Genomic DNA, 20,286 nt, shown 5'->3' with positions numbered 1-20,286 from the left:
ACCAAAGATGGATATAACGACAATAATAGTAACACCTGGAGTGCCGAGGATGGACTACATCATGATAGGCATCCTCGATACTCCAGGGGTTTCGATCACTTACGATCTCTACACCCCTGGACAATCTCATAGTAAAACTGAAGGCAGTCCAGGGGAACAAATCTGAACCAATCACAGGCCTGCAAAAATAATCCTTGAAGACTACAGAGAAAGTATCGCAAATCTTCAAAGCCACACAGTCAACCACAATGTACCGTTATACGGCTCTTTTGATGTACACCAAAGGACTTAATTACCTGTTCTGTTCTGTTGCCTGCAGTTATACCATGAGAAAATCCAGGGGTGTAGAGATCGTAAGTGATCATAACCCCTGGAGTATCGAAGATGGGGGTGTAGAGATCGTAAGTGATTGGATAAGTGATTGGAACCCCTGGAATTTCGATGATGCAATATGGGTGGAAGTGTCACGAGTACTTATTTGAAATACGTATTCTTGACTTCCCAGAGGATTTATCGATGTACTGTTTTTGTTTGATAAACTGGGCAGTATCCGGAAGTGAAATGGTGTTCCATGCTGCGACGAGTCTTTCACGAGTCTTATAGTCATTAAAAGAAAAATGGGTCTTCCTGTACCTTTTGAGTCGTTCTCTTTTCTGCATAAATCTATTATCATGTAAAGCGGCTATGTTTAGTTTATAGGCTACAATGCCTAAGTAAGCATCGTCAACCGGAAGTGACTTCACATAGGGAAAAGCCGTCGCGAACGATTTCGCCACTTCCAGTGACATTAAAAATGAACCTCCTCTTAGATACGGCGGCCATGTTGGATACGGGTACTCGGTGACGGGTATTGTTGAGCTATTTTTACCTCTGTTTACCAACCCGTCTTCTATCAGGTATCCGGCATACAATGTTTTCATTTTATCCGAAGAGATTCTACGGAGAAACGCCATGATATTTCCCATATGGAGCAAATGGTCATCATCAGCAAATATGACGATTTTAGCTGTGGGACAGTATGACGTCACCCAATTAAACCCCATTATTGTCTTAATAGTGTTATTCCAGTAGTTATCAGTGAAATCCTCTTGTATAACGTCATTATACAACGAAACTTCAGACTCTACGTAACGTTGGAAATTATTGGCTTCAGCCAAAAGGAATGCAACTTTTACATTTGGATAGAGATTTGCCTTTCCCCAGGTCTCGCGGATGGCGTAACGCTGAACAGAATGTTTGGTATACGATTTGATTAATACCATGATTGTTAAATTGTCCTTTGATGTGTTGAACTCGCACTGCGGTGGACGATGGATGTATTTGTAAGGATGAGGGTTGATGGGAGACACGGGAAAAGGTACGCCATTCTTAATGTGACGCTGAACTAATGTTCTCAAATCAATATGAAGCGGATGAATACTGGGCATATAATATGTAAATGGTGGTTCAAATGTCAAATTTACTGAAGCATCCGCCTCTTTTGTCTTGTGTCTTTCAGTCCATGTACTATTTTCTGTGACACTTCTCTTTTTCCATTTTCTCCATGAATTCGTGAAGAATGTATGGGTTACATATCGACATTCCATACCGGAAGTCCACCGGCTGGTCACCATGGAAACTAGTTCCTGATAATAACGATATATCTCTGTATATACAACGCAATATGTAAACAATCCATGCCAAAGTCAAAACTGTCATTAAAGTTGTTTTTAAACTCATGCTATTTATTTTTTCGATTATTGAATAGTATGATGACATCAGATCCTTCCATATGTTCCGAAGTTTGGGTTTGCTGTTCAGCCAGCACCATTTCCTTGTATATAACTTCTGTTGTCGTCAAGTTGTTAATTGCGATAACAGCTTGATGTTATAACCTGTGCTGTCATGAAATTGTTGATCCTTATAAAAACTCGTTGTTGATAACTTGTGCTTCGATGGCGACCTAACGTATAACGTATGCTGGCATGAAGTATTGGATGCTGAAGAAAACTTATTCTGCTTCTCTGTAATTAAACAGAAAACATTATAGCATTTCAATTTCCAAATTCGAAATATTGTATTGACAAAGTGATATCAATATGTCAATAGGATTGGAGATCAAGCTTACTAGTAGTCTGTGTTACTTGACTCTTGAACATTATTGCATTACATGATATGACTTAACCTGAACTAGAAACGAATTATTTTTCTATTTTCTCACAAGAGTTAATGTTATTTGTATGAAATTATAATTTAATGTATTGTATTGTATCAGCAAAGAAAAGCAATGGACCAGGTCGAATATGACCAAAAAGTGCAAAAACTGAATTGTTACCTGAAGATGCAACGTTCTATGAATATCATGCCTTCTGTAATCAATTTCAACCATGTATTGTTGTCGTTAAATTATGCTCAACAGCAATTCTAGCGATGTTCTGGACAATCGCCAATCATATTGTACCTTAAGAGAAAGAAGCAACTTTATCGGGTACGCCATATAGCATCCGGGTTCTGAGCCTCGATTTGAGTACATTTCTCGTCCTGGTCTTCGTCTCATCATCTATAAATAGATAAATAGACGAACAATTATGTCAAATTCTCAAAATAAACAATAGATGTGGTATACAAAATCCTGTGTAAACATGCTATCTATGCTACGAAAAGCATTTTACATTAAATGTTTTTCAAGAATTTAAATTAATATTAACCATTTTGTCATATAACAATCTAAATCCAAATGAAATCTGCAGATCATTAAACATGCAATTGCCTTGGAAAAGGTAATGTATACCTTATAAGATGGGGAGGATGACATGCCTTATTTGAAAAAGAAAACCATTGAATTTAGTTGTCTCTTTGACAATTCACATATTGTAGATAGATGAAATGTTGGTCTTGTAGGGTTTGTGTAAATATGTATGTCCAATTGTTACTTGTTGCATATATACAAAATTGTAATGTAAGACATATTATTGGTATTGTGATGAATTGTATTCATCGTTCTCTGTAATAACATGTTCATGAAAATCAATCAAAACTTTGAATGAAAAAAAAAAAACCATGCAATTGCCTAAATAGTGTTTTGTAATTGTTTTACATAACAATTTATCCATTGTTCGACTAGCAGTGGTTTATATTTTCCAACGTGCTTGAAGAGAAAGGTTGTATGGAATGCTATGATGTTTCCTTGCAAGTCGAATACATCATCACAAAGTCTATACTGAACAGGATCCACTCCACACCGTTCAGCCCATCCGTTAGAAAGATGAATTCTAAACAGCACCAACTCGATTTTTACTACTTTAACACAAGCGGGTCACAACAAGGAGATGGAAGTAGTCTTGCATTCAGGAGGAAAATTGAGACAGTGCTAAAAAAGACACTAGATTGATGTGAAATGAAAACGAAATCTCAGATGGAGCCTTTGTGATAATGTTATATCATTGGACAAACAGCTTCTCCAGCAGACTCGGATACACAATAATGACGTTAAGATATCCAGAGCTAAATATGGACAATAGGCTTCAATATGGTCAAAGTGAAGCTACTAGTTTTGCAGTGCTCCCACAACGACCTTCCGCGACAACTGTTGTCTCATCACTATATTCAGCAATGGATACCTTCATCGACTCTTTACAGCTTTTTACAAACGATTGCTTGACTGTATTCTATAAATTCAGTACATGTATGTGTGTTAATAAAAGACTTTATTAGTTATTTGTTATTTAGAGCTGAAGTAATCACGATAGTGCGTTGCTGAAAGTAGTTCCATACAGATTTACGAATTGTCATTTATACTCAAGTAAGACCTGCCTGACAAATATCTTTTAGATAACGAGATTCAACTGAGTTTTCACACACACATTATTATATTAGGCATTGCAATATATTTCAATTGAAAATGAACTGCACTTACCTACATATGTAGTTTAATATACCAATCCCTTATTTGCGAGACTATTCCCAGACAGACATTTTTACTCAAATATATGATTTTACATAGACTTAAGTAAAAAAAAGTCTGATGAGAAAGTTTTATAGTGCCGGGCGATGGTGTTGAAACCACAAAACATCTTAGACATTTTCAGTGACCTTGACTGCTATTGTGACGTAGAACAAAACCAAGTCAACACATACTATATATGGATTTAAATAATCTAGGTTCCACTTTAATTAACAGTCATTATCTTAAAGATGCTCCACCGCTGACAAACGGTACTTTTTCTCTATCAAATACAGGAGCAGGCGATTTAGTATTTGTCTTCGGTTACAAAAGTTACTTAATTTACACCATTACCAAGTTTGAGCTTCTTATTTCACTTCAAGATGAAAATACCAAAAATATTTTTTTGCATCCCGAAAAAAATCAGTGGCACTATATCCTATATTGAATGAAGTACTGATTGCGCATGTACCAAAAGCAAAATAAATCATTTCGTATTATTTTTTGTGTTAATTAGACATACATTTACACGATTAAACACCAATTATAGTCCAAATGATGAGTATCGTTTATGGTCCGTCGGCGGTGGAACATCTTTAATTCCACTATAGGAAAGCATTACAGAACAGGGGCGTAGGAAGCGGGGGGGCAGGGGGGGCAGGGGGGCAACTGCCCCCCCCGTTCCCCAGGACGGGGGGGCAAACATGTCTTTTTGCCCCCCCCCCCCCCCCCCCCCTTTTCGCTGACTGAAATTTTCTAAAAATGCTTATTTGAAAGAAAAAAGGGTCTTCATACACATTTTTCGTACTTCATTCTAGAAAATTTTCCGCTGCGCGGCGCATTTCCTAAAACGTTCAAGCACATAATGTCAAACCTTAAATAGTGAAAATTCAATACACACAAACTTGACTAAAAATGTCCATCAATGGATTCTATGTGCTATTTAAAAAAAAATGTTTCTTAAAAGATCAATATGTTTATATGTCTTAGCGAGACAATTAATCATTTTTTTTTATGTTACACAACAATGTGCCGTTGGTGTGAAGCCGGTATATTCAGATCGAGTAGAGTTGCATAATGTTATGACGACACAATTATCATTTCTAAATGCAGGTAGCTTTAAATCGAAAAATTACCATGTTAAGAACGCTTTATACTCATTAAACTTTATCGTAAAACTCATCTCAGCCATTCTAAATCGTAATTTTTTTCCCGGGGGAGACCCCCGGACCCCCCTAACACCAAATTCTCACGCCTTTGGGCGCTCGCAAAATCTAAGCCATTCTAAATCGTAATTTTTTTCCCGGGGGAGACCCCCGGACCCCCCTAACACCAAATTCTCACGCCTTTGGGCGCTCGCAAATTCATCAAAATGCATCGTAAAACTCATCTCAGCCATTCTAAATCGTATTTTTTTTTCCCGGGGGAGACCCCCGGACCCCCAAACACCAAATCTTGGGCTGTCGGGCGATCGCAAAATCATCAAAATACATAAAACTCATCCAGGGGGTCACCCTCAGATCCCTAATAAAACACCAAAATCTCGCGCCTTCGACGCTCCACACGCTAATTCGGCCAATTTGCGTATTCGTTAATTTCCTTTTAGCGACCCCACTGTCTATAAATGTGTACAAGGATTAAATTTAGTGATATATGAAAAATGTACATAAAGCATATATTATATGGTTGGGAGTTGAATGAATCTCCTCCTGTAGGTGTGCCGTTTTTTTTTTTTTTTTTTTTTTTTACAAAATATTGAGGACCTTTGCCCCCCCCATGACGTTTCATCTTCCTACGCCACTGCAGAAGTTTCAAAATAAGTTATGGATCCTTCTTTAAATACTTTAATGCTTTACTATGGTGAGTAATAAGGTAAAGGATTTCCTATGTTATAAACTGTCATTACGGTAAGCAATGTTCATGTAAATGGACCAAGTTGTCGTTAAACGATTCGTGTGTTCAGTCATGCTTTGTGAATGCTATCTGTTAAAGGTATCTCACTACTTGGTTGACATTAGAACACACACATTTGTGAATGGACAAAAAGAACAATAGTATTTGACTACAATGTATACCTATAGTTATATACAACAAAGAGATTAAATATATCAGGCTTTAAATCTTTCTTTTGTTTTAGGTTGGTTGTAGGTATGCCTTATTTCAGCACAGACATGATCAGTGTTTTAAATAAAACTAAATAGATCGCCATTCAAAGTCATCGCCGTGACGCACAATGGGAGTAAAGACTAGTCATATGTATATGCCAACGTTAGAAACATGATTTCTAAAAGCGTTTTTCACACTACATATACTAGAGCATATACATTTAGCGTTTTCTATGTTAAAGTGATACTCCGATTAAATTTTAGTATACAAAATAAGCACATCAACTCATTCGAGACAAAGTTCTTTTTATTAATATAACCGATTTACCCTATCAACACATTACGTATTGCACGATACGAACAAAATTAACATTGGATAGAAGTTATCTTCGATATTCATATAGTTGCTACAGTGTGTTACTGTCGTTATATCCACCTCTGGATATTTCATAACAAAACTCAAGGCTCTGTGGGCGACACTAGATGAGACAGATAGTTTGGTCCTTTAATGTGCATCAAAAGGATCTGATAACAGTAAACTGTGGTTGACTGTGTAGCTTTGATGTTGGGCGTCGCTCTCTCCATAATCTTCAAAGGAAGTCTCTCCAGGTCTGTGATTGGTCAGCTATTTTCTCCTGAACTGCCTTCAAATTTGTTATGAAATATTCCGGAAGTGGATATAACGATAGTATAATTAATACAGAATGGAGAGTGAAATTCCTTATACTTGGCCTATAATATTGTCTGTTAACAACTATGTCCGGTATCGAAAGATACCATTAAATCTGCTATAAAGGACACCTGTCTATAAAGGAAAATTTTGGATTTCAATATGTCATTTTGCAGTCTTTTATCGACGGGTTTGACTTATATGTGTAATCATATATGTGTAATCATCCTCAATATTCCAGGGGTTACTATAACTGTCGTTATATCCACCCCTGGGCTATATCAGTAATCGCAGTTAATTTCGTCCTTTGATATACTCTAAAAGAGCCGTATAATGGTTAACTATGTGGCTTTGAAATTTGGCGTTGGTCTTTCTGTAGCCTTCAAAGGAAGTCATTGCAGGCCTGTGATTGGCCAGATTTTTCTTCGGAACTGCTTCCAGGTTTACTATGTGTCCAGGGGTGGATATAACGTCAGTAATAGTAACCCCTGGAGTATCGAGGATGATGTGTAATAGAAATATTTTGATGTCACAGACATTGAATCATAGAATCCGGAGAAGAAAATGTAACGATAGACTCGATGTCTGCTCAATTTATATAAAATATCATTAAACAGGAAACTATTCCTTACTTACACTAAAGTTACAATGCATCGGGTGTATACTTCAGAAAAGGGTAGACCACGGAAAACATTCTCTATCGAACGTACCTTGAAACAAAGGGACGAACATCATAGCTTTGTTATATAAGGAAACTATTACTAATTAGATATCTAAAAAAGATGCAAAGATCTTATATAACATTTACATGAAATATCTTTTGAAATTTCAAAATATCTTTTATAATTCATAAATATCTCTGAAACAAAAAATGACGACGGAAGACAATTCTATGTCTACAGTACCCTATGCGGGACTTGAACTTGACGCCCAATCACCAAGTCAAATACACTTGCTCACGCTACTACACCACACTAAATATTCAATATGTGAAAAGTATATGATAGTATTTCGGACCAACATTTATATTGCCATGGGGAAATGACACGTAATTTGTCATATTGACGAGCCAGGTCACCAGACCATCTTGACATGTTATCGAAATGATGTCGATTTTTTTGGGTAATACGTCTTAAATTTCTTCAGAAAGAAAACAATTTGTCATCTCGAGGACTACTCGTTAACATTCATCAATATGACAGTTTGAGCATGGTATAATACCCTAAGGACCTAATTTGACCTTATTTGACCAAATTACGACGGAAGAGAGCGAACAAAACAGGCTTTTATATCTTTATGATATCTTTGCTCTCACAAGATGATGGCATTTTCGATATTCTCCTCATTTATTTAAGTTGTCGATTATAAAACTAAAAAAGAAGAATACTTAACACATTTTATACCATCGTGAAAATACGCACGGATTAATGCAAACAATAATCCAAACATCAGTAGATATATTGATTTTGATGAGAAAGGTATCCTGAGTTATAATTTATGTTATTGCACAACAAATTATCTACATTAATCAATTATAGGTAGTTACGGGTTTATCAACGCCTACATAACTCCGCCTATTACTAGTCTTAATGACCCTCTAAACGTTAAAACGTAAAGTAGGCGAGATATTACTTGGGTATAAGATATTCCTTATGTAACAAAGATTTGTCTTTTGTTGTATTTTGTCTTTGTCTTCGACAGAATCTGTAGAAATTTTATAATTAACACGACATGACAATGGATGAAGCCTTCTTATGAATCCTGTGTGGAAATCGTTCTCCAAGCAGATTTGATTTCCTGTGGATTTTTGTAGTCATTATACACAAAATAGTCCGGACATGATGTCAGGTTCAACTTGTCCATTTTAAACCTGTGTTCATGCTGAGGTAGTATCCCAAGTTTGTCCGCCACAATGCCAAGGTAAGAATCATCGACAGACAACAATTTGACAAAGGGAAAACCTATAACAAAGCGATGGGCGATTTCAGAAGAAATTACAAACGCCCCACCTCTCAAATAAGCTGGCCACAAAATGTGCGAAAAGTCATAATTGGACATTCCCCAAGGGGAACCGTCCCTTCGGTCTACTTCTGGTTTTTCAATACGGAATCCTGCGTATAGTTTCTTCATTTGAATTCTGTTGAATGTTCTAAGATATGCCATAACGTTTCTGATGTGGACAAGATGATCATCGTCAACAAAAAATAGAACATCACTTTGAGAACATTTTTCAACTGCCCAATTAAATCCCATGATCGTCTTTAACGTGTTATTTTTATACGCATCAATGAAATTCTCTTGTATGATATCAGATGACAAACTGGCTTCTTTATCGATGTCTGCCTGTGCCGTCTCCTGATAAGCGATCAGAAACATAACTTTAACATTCTTGATGTCCGTTACATTTCCCCAAGTTTTCCTGATACTGTCACGAATAGGGAAATTCCTAACACTTGATTTTACAAGAAAAACTAAATTGAAACTATCTGTTGTTGGCTCGAAGTCGCACTCAGAGGGACTATGTATATATTTGAAAGGATGTGCATTGATTGGAATTACATCAATATCAATGCCTTCTTCAATCTTTCTCCGCACGTGCGTTTTTAGGTCAATGTGCATAGGATGTATACTTCGAACATACATAACTGGCCTAACTTTTCCGGAAGAAGCGGTATAAACATTGAGCCGGGTCTGGTTCCGTTGCGATTTTCTGGTGGTATCTATTACTTTCGGATGGCTGATTATTTTTCCACCTTCAGATTTAGAAGAGTTCTCGAACTTTGATGCTGTACCTTCGTCAGGGGATGTCGTTGCGTTGGAAACTCTTTCATCTTGGAGATTCAAAGCAGCTTCACCTGCGGGGTGATCATCTGTTGAATATTTCACGGACACCCCTTTAACTTTAGATATTTTCAGGACCTCCATCAGAACTCGAGGATTACAAACAGTATGTTCAAGTCTTAACGCACGTGGTTTGTCAAAATCTCGCGAGAAGATGATGGCGTCCTTCTGTACCCTGTAGACGCCGAATACAATGAGTAAAGCAATGAGTGCCCTTGATAATGACTGTTTAGTGTTCATTTTGATAAATGGATACTCTACTTGTGTTCCAAATTTCTTTTAGCTTTACCAGCTTTTACCCTAAGTGTACTTGGCGCGTTTGCTACAAATATGTCACCATGTCACTATTTGCCCGCAAATTATATTTAATCTTTTCATATTATACAACGATAAATGTATTTTTCATTGATACACCCATTATTTGCTATAAATATTCCTCTGGTGTCGTCTGCAAATATTTCAAAACAATGTTGAATGCGCAAGCCACACAAGTCACTCTAGGATAATGTTATCACAATCATTTGGTATTTCCGAAGTTTATTCACCACATTCACGTTGTTGATTGAATGTTATTTCAATGGCATTCCATCCGAGGTATTCGTGTTAGAGTTGAAATCTTACAGTTGACCAATTTACTTATGTTGCATGTAGATGCTTCAAAACATTGGAGAATTCGCTAGTCATCAAGTCACTCTCGGATCCCAGGCTTACTCACGTCATTCACTGTTCACCGAATGTAAATTATTTGGCATTTCATCCAAAATCCTTCTGTTATAGTTGAAAACGTCACCAAACAGTTGACCAGTTTACTTGTTGTCCTAATTCTCTCTTTACATGGTATGGTATCTCGGTCACCGTTATAACGAAGAAATATTAGATGACTCCATGCGAGGTTTTGACACACTGTGTCGAGTTGGACATCGTTGAACTACAATAAAGGTCCACTGGTACGGTTGACAGAGTGAACTAATGAAGTAACTAATTCCCCCGTTGTATTTACACACTTCATTGGGTACATGGATGATCACCATCAGAATGCCTAGCCATTATCACTCGAAAACCCATCCTGATTCCCAATAATAAACTATTCATCCGACCGTCAAAGTCAATGGTATGTATCGGTATATTCATGATTCGTATGTAACAAAGGTATAACAAATCAGGAACAATGTATTGATTGGATATTGGCATTGAACCAACATTACAAGTGTTACACTCAAGTAAAGTTCGCATTGTTATAGTCTAGATTGATAAAATACCTGTCCACAAATACGTACATTATAAAGCCTGTAGATTTAATCAGATGTCTTACTCGTATTCTTGGTCTTTAGTTTATATTTTATTGTTCTGAGATAAACATCAGGGGGTTTGAATATATTCTGTATGGCTGTTCGTATAACATATTATAAAGTCACCGAGGGATTCCTAGTGCTTTCAATCACTTGGATCTGCTAGAAATATAAATTGTATACAACACTTTACCCCACATATATATAAATGTATGTTTCACAATTGGGTAAAAATGTGATAAACTCTACAGCAGTTATCATAAAAGATGCTCCACCGCTAACAAACAGTATTTTTTCACTATCAAAAAAAAGGAGCAGACGATTTAGTATTTTTCTTCAGTTACAAAAGTTACTTACTTTACACCATAATCACCACTGAAAAGTTTGAGCTTCTAATTTTACTTCAAGATAAAAATATCAGAAATAATTAATTGCATCCCGAAAAAAATCTGTTGCACTATGTCTTATGTAGAATGCAGTACTGATTGCACATGCACCAAAAGCAAAATAAATTATTTTAGATTAGTTTTCGTGTTAATAACACAAATATATACAAGATTAAACACCAGTTACGATGCGTATCATTTATGCTCTGTCGGCGGTGGAGCACCTTTAAAGCGACCCCATTGATCATCTCCAGCCTCTTTGGATTTCGATCGGTTGCACGTGGCTTTTGGCTTTGGTCTCATGTTGATAATATCACATTTTCTTTTGAGTTTATGATAGGTAGTTGCTCTGTATAGACGCTAAATTGAATTGATGATATATTAAATGCAAATGTGTATCTATCAATACCGTTTTCACGTCCTAGTTGTTATCCGGCTGGGCCATATAAAACTGGGATAAAACTTAGAGGGCAGTGGCGTAGCGCCCGTGCATGCTTGCATGCTCAAGCATGCAATAAATAATCTGACTTACATTTTTGTACAGTCAGAACACATTTGAATGCACGTAACGCTGCTGAATATAAATTACGTATAAATACATATGATATGTCCAACTGTATGCCTAACATAACTTTGTGCACATTTGACAGTCTTGAAGATTGGTCATTCTGGAAATTTATTAGAATAGTCTATATATTTCCGGTTACCACGTGCATTTAGTTGTTAATATTAGACTTCTTCACCAAATTCCCTCAAGCAAATGTGGATTTTGAATCGGGAAACACTTACGAATACCAAAATAAACAACATCGCATGAAAAGTGAGAAATATTCTAAAAACATATAACTATATTTAAATGATAGCAAATCAACTGAAATAGCAATTGCAATATGTTCTTGGCCAAAGTGAATTTTCAACTTTAGTTCACTTCCCGCCCCGTTAAAACGCGTGTTAATCCATGATTTTCGGTGTCTACTCACGAAATAGTTGACTTTTATTTTTGTAGAACATGAACAGATTGTTGATTAAGAAAAAAAATGTTATTGTAATTGTTAGAAATAGCACAGAATATGTAGAAAAATAGGTCATAAATACTATGTTTAATTTTTTTATTGAGGTGGTCGAGGACTGGTCCCTTCTTACGCAATTACGTAAACTTAATATCAATTTTGTTTAAAATATTCGCCATAAGTTTTTCATCAGTTGAAATAACACAAAATTCTCCCATTGCTTATTATTTTATTTTTTACAGACAAAAATCCGTTGTTTTTTTGTTCGAGCACTTGTCAGGGGAGTCTAGTATAGTACTATTATATGTATATAAAAAAATCACCACAGTTCTGATTTTGTGTATAGTTTTGAATGGTTATCAACTAAATATCGTTACCTCCATTTAACCATTGGTATATACGTTAATAGTTACCAAAGAAGTAAAATGGTTACTACGTTGTAACAATTTCCCGTCAGCATCTGGGGGGCTTCGCCCCCCATACCCCCTACCGGGGCTTCGCCCCTGGACCCTGAGCAGGGGGCTGTCGCCCCCTGCACCCCCAGGCATGCAGACCTATCCAGACCTAGCTGCGCCACTGGAGGGTACCTTTTGGCAGTGAATATTTAGGCGACTTTTGAAAGTATTAAGGACGTAGGATTTTACTACAGAACCAGGCAAGGTGTTCCATAGTCGCCGGTTAAACAAACATTTAGTAACAGTCGTCCTGCTCTGTTTCTAAAAGAGTTTCACACTATTGCCTCCACAGATCGGAATGACCTGGCAAAAACCTTGTCCTTATAAAGTTAATTAAATCATGGAGGAGTATACTTCAAGCAAGCCTTTCCTTTTGTGAGTGGGAAGTTCTAGCTTTTTTTTGTGTGTGATGCAATAAGGGAGGTTTTCAATAGAGAGAAAACGTTTTGTTGCCCTATGTAGGACAATTTCAATTCTGAGTGTCGTATTCTATGTAATTTGGTCTAATGAGACTTTTGCACAATGTGAGAAACATTGGAGTGTCTATGTAAATAAATGAACTAAATACCAATCTCAAGATGGTGCTACCTGAAATTGTTAACGGATTGACTCACATGTTCTATGAATTTAATTTAATTTTGTTATTAAATAGTACTCCTAGATCTTTTTCACTGATGCCACGACCTTCCAGTTTTATCAAGATATGTTTGTTAGGTACCTTATCAAAATCTTTAACAAAGTTTAAATATATAGTGTCGATGCTTTCTCAGTTGTTAATGGCTTCATCTAAATTTCCTAAAATTACCCACTATTCCTTTTCTGCCTCAACCGCATCTCAAACTCATTTTAAGGCAATGCAAGATATCAAACTTAAATCCAGTGCTTTGGCATTAACTGTCACTATTGGCTATATATAACGAAACGAGTTTTCAGTGGTAAAAATGTTAATTAAGAGCAAAGTTTGGGAAACATGTAGTATGTAGTCATTTTTAAAGTTTCTTATGAAGGTTTGGGATAGAAAGTGCACTTGTTCTTGCATAGGCTTTCCTAATTTCAATATAGCCTGTGGTATCGAATCTGAGAAGTCCTTCAATTGTTTCATAGGGATAGGCATCCCGAATACCCCTAGGGCTAATATCAATGTCGTTATATCCACCCTCTGAAATATTTCATAGTAAAACTGGGGGCAGTTCTGGAACGAAAATCTGTCCAATTACAGGTCTGCAGAGATTTCCATTGAAGATTACAGAGAGAGAGAGAGAGAGAGAGAGAGAGAGAGAGAGAGAGATAGAGAGAGACAGAGACGGAGAGATTGACGCACAACTTCAAAACCATAGAGTTGACCACACTGTGTTGTTATTTTATTCTTTTGGTATACATCAAAGGACCAAACAACATGTATCATCTGTTGTCGCACACAAAACCTTCAGTTTTTACTCTGACATATTTCAGTTTAGGATATAACGGCAGTGGTAGTAACTACTGTAGGATATAACGGCGGTGGTAGTACCTACTGTAGGGTATAACGGCGGTGGTAGTAACTACTGTAGGATATAACGGCAGTGGTAGTAACTACTGTAGGATATAACGGCAGTGGTAGTAACTACTGTAGGATATAACGGCGGTGGTAGTAACTACTGTAGGATATAACGGCAGTGGTAGTAACTACTGTAGGATATAACGGCGGTGGTAGTAACTACTGTAGGATATAACGGCAGTGGTAGTAACTACTGTAGGATATAACGGCAGTGGTAGTAACTACTGTAGGATATAACGGCAGTGGTAGTAACTACTGTAGGATGTAACGGCAGTGGTAGTAACTACTGTAGGATATAACGGCGGTGGTAGTAACTACTGTAGGATATAACGGCGGTGGTAGTAACTACTGTAGGATATAACGGCAGTGGTAGTAACTACTGTAGGATATAACGGCAGTGGTAGTAACTACTGTAGGATATAACGGCGGTGGTAGTAACTACTGTAGGATATAACGGCGGTGGTAGTAACTACTGTAGGATATAACGGCAGTGGTAGTAACTACTGTAGGATATAACGGCAGTGGTAGTAACTACTGTAGGATATAACGGCAGTGGTAGTAACTACTGTAGGATATAACGGCAGTGGTAGTAACTACTGTAGGATATAACGGCAGTGGTAATAACTACTGTAGGATATAACGGCAGTGGTAGTAACTACTGTAGGATATAACGGCAGTGGTAGTAACTACTGTAGGATAACTACTGTAGGATATAACGGCAGTGGTAGTAACTACTGTAGGATGTAACGGCAGTGGTAGTAACTACTGTAGGATATAACGGCAGTGGTAGTAACTACTGTAGGATATAACGGCATTGGTAGTAACTACTGTAGGATATAACCTCAGTGGTAGTAACTACTGTAGGATATAACGGCAGTGGTAGTAACTACTGTAGGATATAACGGCAGTGGTAGTAACTACTGTAGGATATAACGGCAGTGGTAGAAACTACTGTAGGATAACTACTGTAGGATATAACGGCAGTGGTAGTAACTACTGTAGGATGTAACGGCAGTGGTAGTAACTACTGTAGGATATAACGGGGGTGGCAGTAACTACAGTAGGATATAACGGCAGTGGTAGTAACTACTGTAGGATATAACGGCAGTGGTAGTAACTACTGTAGGATATAACGGCTGTGGTAGTAACTACTGTAGGATATAACGGCAGTGGTAGTAACTACTGTAGGATATAACGGCAGTGGTAGTAACTACTGTAGGATATAACGGCGGTGGTAGTAACTACTGTAGGATATAACGGCAGTGGTAGTAACTACTGTAGGATGTAACGGCAGTGGTAGTAACTACTGTAGGATGTAACGGCAGTGGTAGTAACTACTGTAGGATATAACGGCGGTGGTAGTAACTACTGTAGGATATAACGGCAGTGGTAGTAACTACTGTAGGATATAACGGCAGTGGTAGTAACTACTGTAGGGTATAACGGCGGTGGTAGTAACTACTGTAGGATATAACGGCGGTGGTAGTAACTACTGTAGGATGTAACGGCAGTGGTAGTAACTACTGTAGGATATAACGGGGGTGGCAGTAACTACAGTAGGATATAACGGCAGTGGTAGTAACTACTGTAGGATATAACGGCAGTGGTAGTAACTACTGTAGGATATAACGGCTGTGGTAGTAACTACTGTTGGATATAACGGCAGTGGTAGTAACTACTGTAGGATATAACGGCAGTGGTAGTAACTACTGTAGGATATAACGGCAGTGGTAGTAACTACTGTAGGATATAACGGCAGTGGTAGTAACTACTGTAGGATATAACGGCAGTGGTAGTAACTACTGTAGGATGTAACGGCAGTGGTAGTAACTACTGTAGGATATAACGGCAGTGGTAGTAACTACTGTAGGATATAACGGCAGTGGTAGTAACTACTGTAGGATATAACGGCAGTGGTAGTAACTACTGTAGGATATAACGGCAGTGGTAGTAACTACTGTAGGATATAACGGCAGTGGTAGTAACTACTGTAGGATATAACGGCGGTGGTAGTAACTACTGTAGGATATAACGGCAGTGGTAGTAACTACTGTAGGATATAACGGCAGTGGTAGTAACTACTGTAGGATATAACGGCAGTGGTAGTAACTACTGTAGGATATAACGGCAGTGGTAGTAACTACTGTAGGATATAACGGCAGTGGTAGTAACTACTGTAGGATATAACGGCAGTGGTAGTAACTACTGTAGGATATAACGGCAGTGGTAGTAACTACTGTAGGATATAACGGCGGTGGTAGTAACTACTGTAGGATGAACGGCAGTGGTAGTAACTACTGTAGGATATAACGGCAGTGGTAGTAACTACTGTAGGATATAACGGCGGTGGTAGTAACTACTGTAGGATGTAACGGCAGTGGTAGTAACTACTGTAGGATATAACGGCGGTGGTAGTAACTACTGTAGGATGTAACGGCGGTGGTAGTAACTACTGTAGGATATAACGGCTGTGGTAGTAACTATTGTAGGATATAACGGCAGTGGTAGTAACTACTGTAGGATATAACGGCAGTGGTAGTAACTACTGTAGGATATAACGGCGGTGGTAGTAACTACTGTAGGATGTAACGGCAGTGGTAGTAACTACTGTAGGATATAACGGGGGTGGTAGTAACTACTGTAGGATATAACGGCAGTGGTAGTAACTACTGTAGGGTATAACGGCAGTGGTAGTAACTACTGTAGGGTATAACGGCAGTGGTAGTAACTACTGTAAGATATAACGGCAGTGGTAGTAACTACTGTAGGATATAACGGCGGTGGTAGTAACTACTGTAGGATATAACGGCGGTGGTAGTAACTACTGTAGGATATAACGGCAGTGGTAGTTACTACTGTAGGATATAACGGCGGTGGTAGTAACTACTGTAGGATATAACGGCAGTGGTAGTTACTACTGTAGGATATAACGGCAGTGGTAGTAACTACTGTAGGATATAACGGCAGTGGTAGTAACTACTGTAGGATATAACGGCATTGGTAGTAACTACTGTAGGATATAACGGCGGTGGTAGTAACTACTGTAGGATATAACGGCAGTGGTAGTAACTACTGTAGGATGTAACGGCAGTGGTAGTAACTACTGTAGGATATAACGGCGGTGGTAGTAACTACTGTAGGATATAACGGCAGTGGTAGTAACTACTGTAGGGTATAACGGCAGTGGTAGTAACTACTGTAGGATGTAACGGCAGTGGTAGTAACTACTGTAGGATATAACGGCGGTGGTAGTAACTACTGTAGGATGAACGGCAGTGGTAGTAACTACTGTAGGATATAACGGCAGTGGTAGTAACTACTGTAGGATATAACGGCGGTGGTAGTAACTACTGTAGGATGTAACGGCAGTGGTAGTAACTACTGTAGGATATAACGGCGGTGGTAGTAACTACTGTAGGATGTAACGGCGGTGGTAGTAACTACTGTAGGATATAACGGCTGTGGTAGTAACTATTGTAGGATATAACGGCAGTGGTAGTAACTACTGTAGGATATAACGGCAGTGGTAGTAACTACTGTAGGATATAACGGCAGTGGTAGTAACTACTGTAGGATATAACGGCGGTGGTAGTAACTACTGTAGGATGTAACGGCAGTGGTAGTAACTACTGTAGGATATAACGGGGGTGGTAGTAACTACTGTAGGATATAACGGCAGTGGTAGTAACTACTGTAGGGTATAACGGCAGTGGTAGTAACTACTGTAGGGTATAACGGCAGTGGTAGTAACTACTGTAGGATATAACGGCAGTGGTAGTAACTACTGTAGGATATAACGGCGGTGGTAGTAACTACTGTAGGATATAACGGCGGTGGTAGTAACTACTGTAGGATATAACGGCAGTGGTAGTTACTACTGTAGGATATAACGGCGGTGGTAGTAAACTACTGTAGGATATAACGGCAGTGGTAGTTACTACTGTAGGATATAACGGCAGTGGTAGTAACTACTGTAGGATATAACGGCAGTGGTAGTAACTACTGTAGGATATAACGGCAGTGGTAGTAACTACTGTAGGATATAACGGCAGTGGTAGTAACTACTGTAGGATATAACGGCGGTGGTAGTAACTACTGTAGGATATAACGGCAGTGGTAGTAACTACTGTAGGATATAACGGCAGTGGTAGTAACTACTGTAGGATATAACGGCAGTGGTAGTAACTACTGAAGTGGATATAACGGCGGTGGTAGTAACTACTGAAGTTACATGTAAACATTTTTGTCCACTCAAAGTTTTTTTATGCAAGTTTTCAAAGATTTGTTCGCGATTTTATAAATATAAATATTAATAATATTTCGTGATAAATGAGTTATTTTTTGTAAGAATTTAGAAATCCATACATTTCATTGGCAAGATTTCTTTATACAAATGTACATACTAGAGTAGTAGCTGTGTGTTTTCTTTTTCCAGCCTGTACAACTGTCTTTGATAATGATAAGGAGCTGCTCATATTTAAACATAACGATACATTTGTATTTCATTCCAATTTTTCAGCAGCCATTTTGAAGGAAACAAAGAGAATAAAGCTAATGTCACAATTATGACACAATTAACACCTTTGACGTTTAAACTTGTGACAATAGCACGAGGGGTGCGTTTCATGGGCCAAAAAATTAGATCTTTCAGAAAATCATTGCACAAAGAAACCAACAAAGAAATTGGCAACTTTTCACTCTGCAATTAAAAAAGCCATGAGGTATAGAAAAGGGGAATCTACGGTTCTAGTGACAGGGGCGCTTACAAGGTAAAATACGGTACGTCAAAACAGATCTGAATTTATCCACAAAATCCTATCTATGAATTAACCATTGTTTAAAATCTGGACGTAACTAATATACCAAACAGCCTTGAAAAAGGTGATGGTAGGTTTAAATGCCAAATATTATAAAAAGATAAGAGTGTTACAATCGCTTTATTCTAAAGCCAGTATCTAAATAATGGAAAAATGAGTGATAATATATTTGCCACAATCCTCGCTTTTTGTAAAAGATACCTGCACATAAAGTGTTGATGTTTCTAAACAAACAACCCTTATAATTACTGTTAACCAGATTTCTTTCTCGGCTAATGCATTTCACGAAAAAACATTTCAATAAACAATTATGCAAATCAGTCTGTAGATGTGTTTGCGGAAATATGCTTTTCGAATTAAGCATTGACCTTATTTTTAAAATTCCATAGGGGTATAACGAATTCTCACATTTGCATTACTTTTTTTTCATAACCCAATGAAGTTAAAAATAGTGATATCTGCGAACGGTTAATTATGCTTATAAACACGTTGTAGAAACTTTATTAAAACCAGAATGTATGGTTTTGCACGCGATTCTACGAATTTTTATGTAGAATCTGGTTATCTGTTAATTATTAAACCTATATACATGTAGACGTTACAGTGCTAATAAAAAAAATATGTTAACTTTAACTTACTTGTCAATGTAGACGTATTGTAGACTTTAAATCAAATCCATTTACCCGGATCGACGGGTGACAAGATTTCGTTCGGTAGATTAATCTTCTTCTTATTTTCTAAATTTCTCTCTCAAATTCTTGCTGAAGAATAGAATATGTTTTCTTTTTTGTGAACAGTCGCTAAGTTTACCATGTGTTCGTGTCGTGAACAGTGGGCTATATCATTTTACAAAGGTCGGTAAGGGCCTGTAGGATTTAACGTGATTGTATGATTGTGATTTCTGCATTATGTTGTTTCAAATGCACAACCATATCAGATCGACCAGGGTCATTAAAGAGACACGCGTGCCGAATACACATGTTGTGACATTACGTCACTTCCTGTAGTACTGAAACCGTAATTAATGAGATAAATGCCCTGTATTTTATAACAAAATTGGAGGTAAAACATGCAATACAGTACGCAGGCGAAAAAGTTATTTATAGTTACAAATTACTGTTATGCCTAATGTGAAATTGCATCCTCGATACTCCAGGGGTTACAATAACTGACGTTATATCCACCCCTGGACTATCTCATAGTAAATCTGAAGGCAGTTCAGTAGAAAATATCTGACCAATCACAGGCCTGCAA

General features: G+C 37.7%; 2 protein-coding genes across 3 annotated transcripts; both read right to left on the bottom strand.

The window, feature by feature from the left end:
* Positions 1 to 346: 346 nt before the first annotated feature.
* On the bottom strand, positions 347 to 19,983 carry LOC138307646 (beta-1,3-galactosyltransferase 1-like). Of its 2 annotated transcripts, XM_069248460.1 has the most exons (3): positions 19,671 to 19,983; positions 2,441 to 2,539; positions 347 to 2,003 (listed from the first exon to the last, which is right to left on the bottom strand). In XM_069248460.1, exon 3 carries the CDS (start codon positions 1,611 to 1,613, stop codon positions 465 to 467), a length of 1,149 nt encoding a protein of 382 aa, XP_069104561.1. In that variant the 5' UTR covers positions 1,614 to 2,003; positions 2,441 to 2,539; positions 19,671 to 19,983; the 3' UTR covers positions 347 to 464. The 2 variants fall into 2 exon arrangements, with proteins under 2 accessions (XP_069104561.1, XP_069104563.1); XM_069248462.1 differs by lacking the exons at positions 2,441 to 2,539; positions 19,671 to 19,983 and adding an exon at positions 2,315 to 2,425.
* LOC138307854 (beta-1,3-galactosyltransferase brn-like) lies at positions 7,793 to 10,642 on the bottom strand. The gene has a single exon (XM_069248764.1). It carries the CDS (start codon positions 9,776 to 9,778, stop codon positions 8,450 to 8,452), a length of 1,329 nt encoding a protein of 442 aa, XP_069104865.1. The 5' UTR covers positions 9,779 to 10,642; the 3' UTR covers positions 7,793 to 8,449.
* Positions 19,984 to 20,286: the final 303 nt, after the last annotated feature.

The sequence above is a fragment of the Argopecten irradians genome, chromosome 14 (genome assembly GCF_041381155.1).
Source record: "Argopecten irradians isolate NY chromosome 14, Ai_NY, whole genome shotgun sequence".
NCBI lineage: Eukaryota > Metazoa > Mollusca > Bivalvia > Pectinida > Pectinidae > Argopecten > Argopecten irradians.
This window is presented reverse-complemented; position numbering and strand designations above follow the sequence as displayed.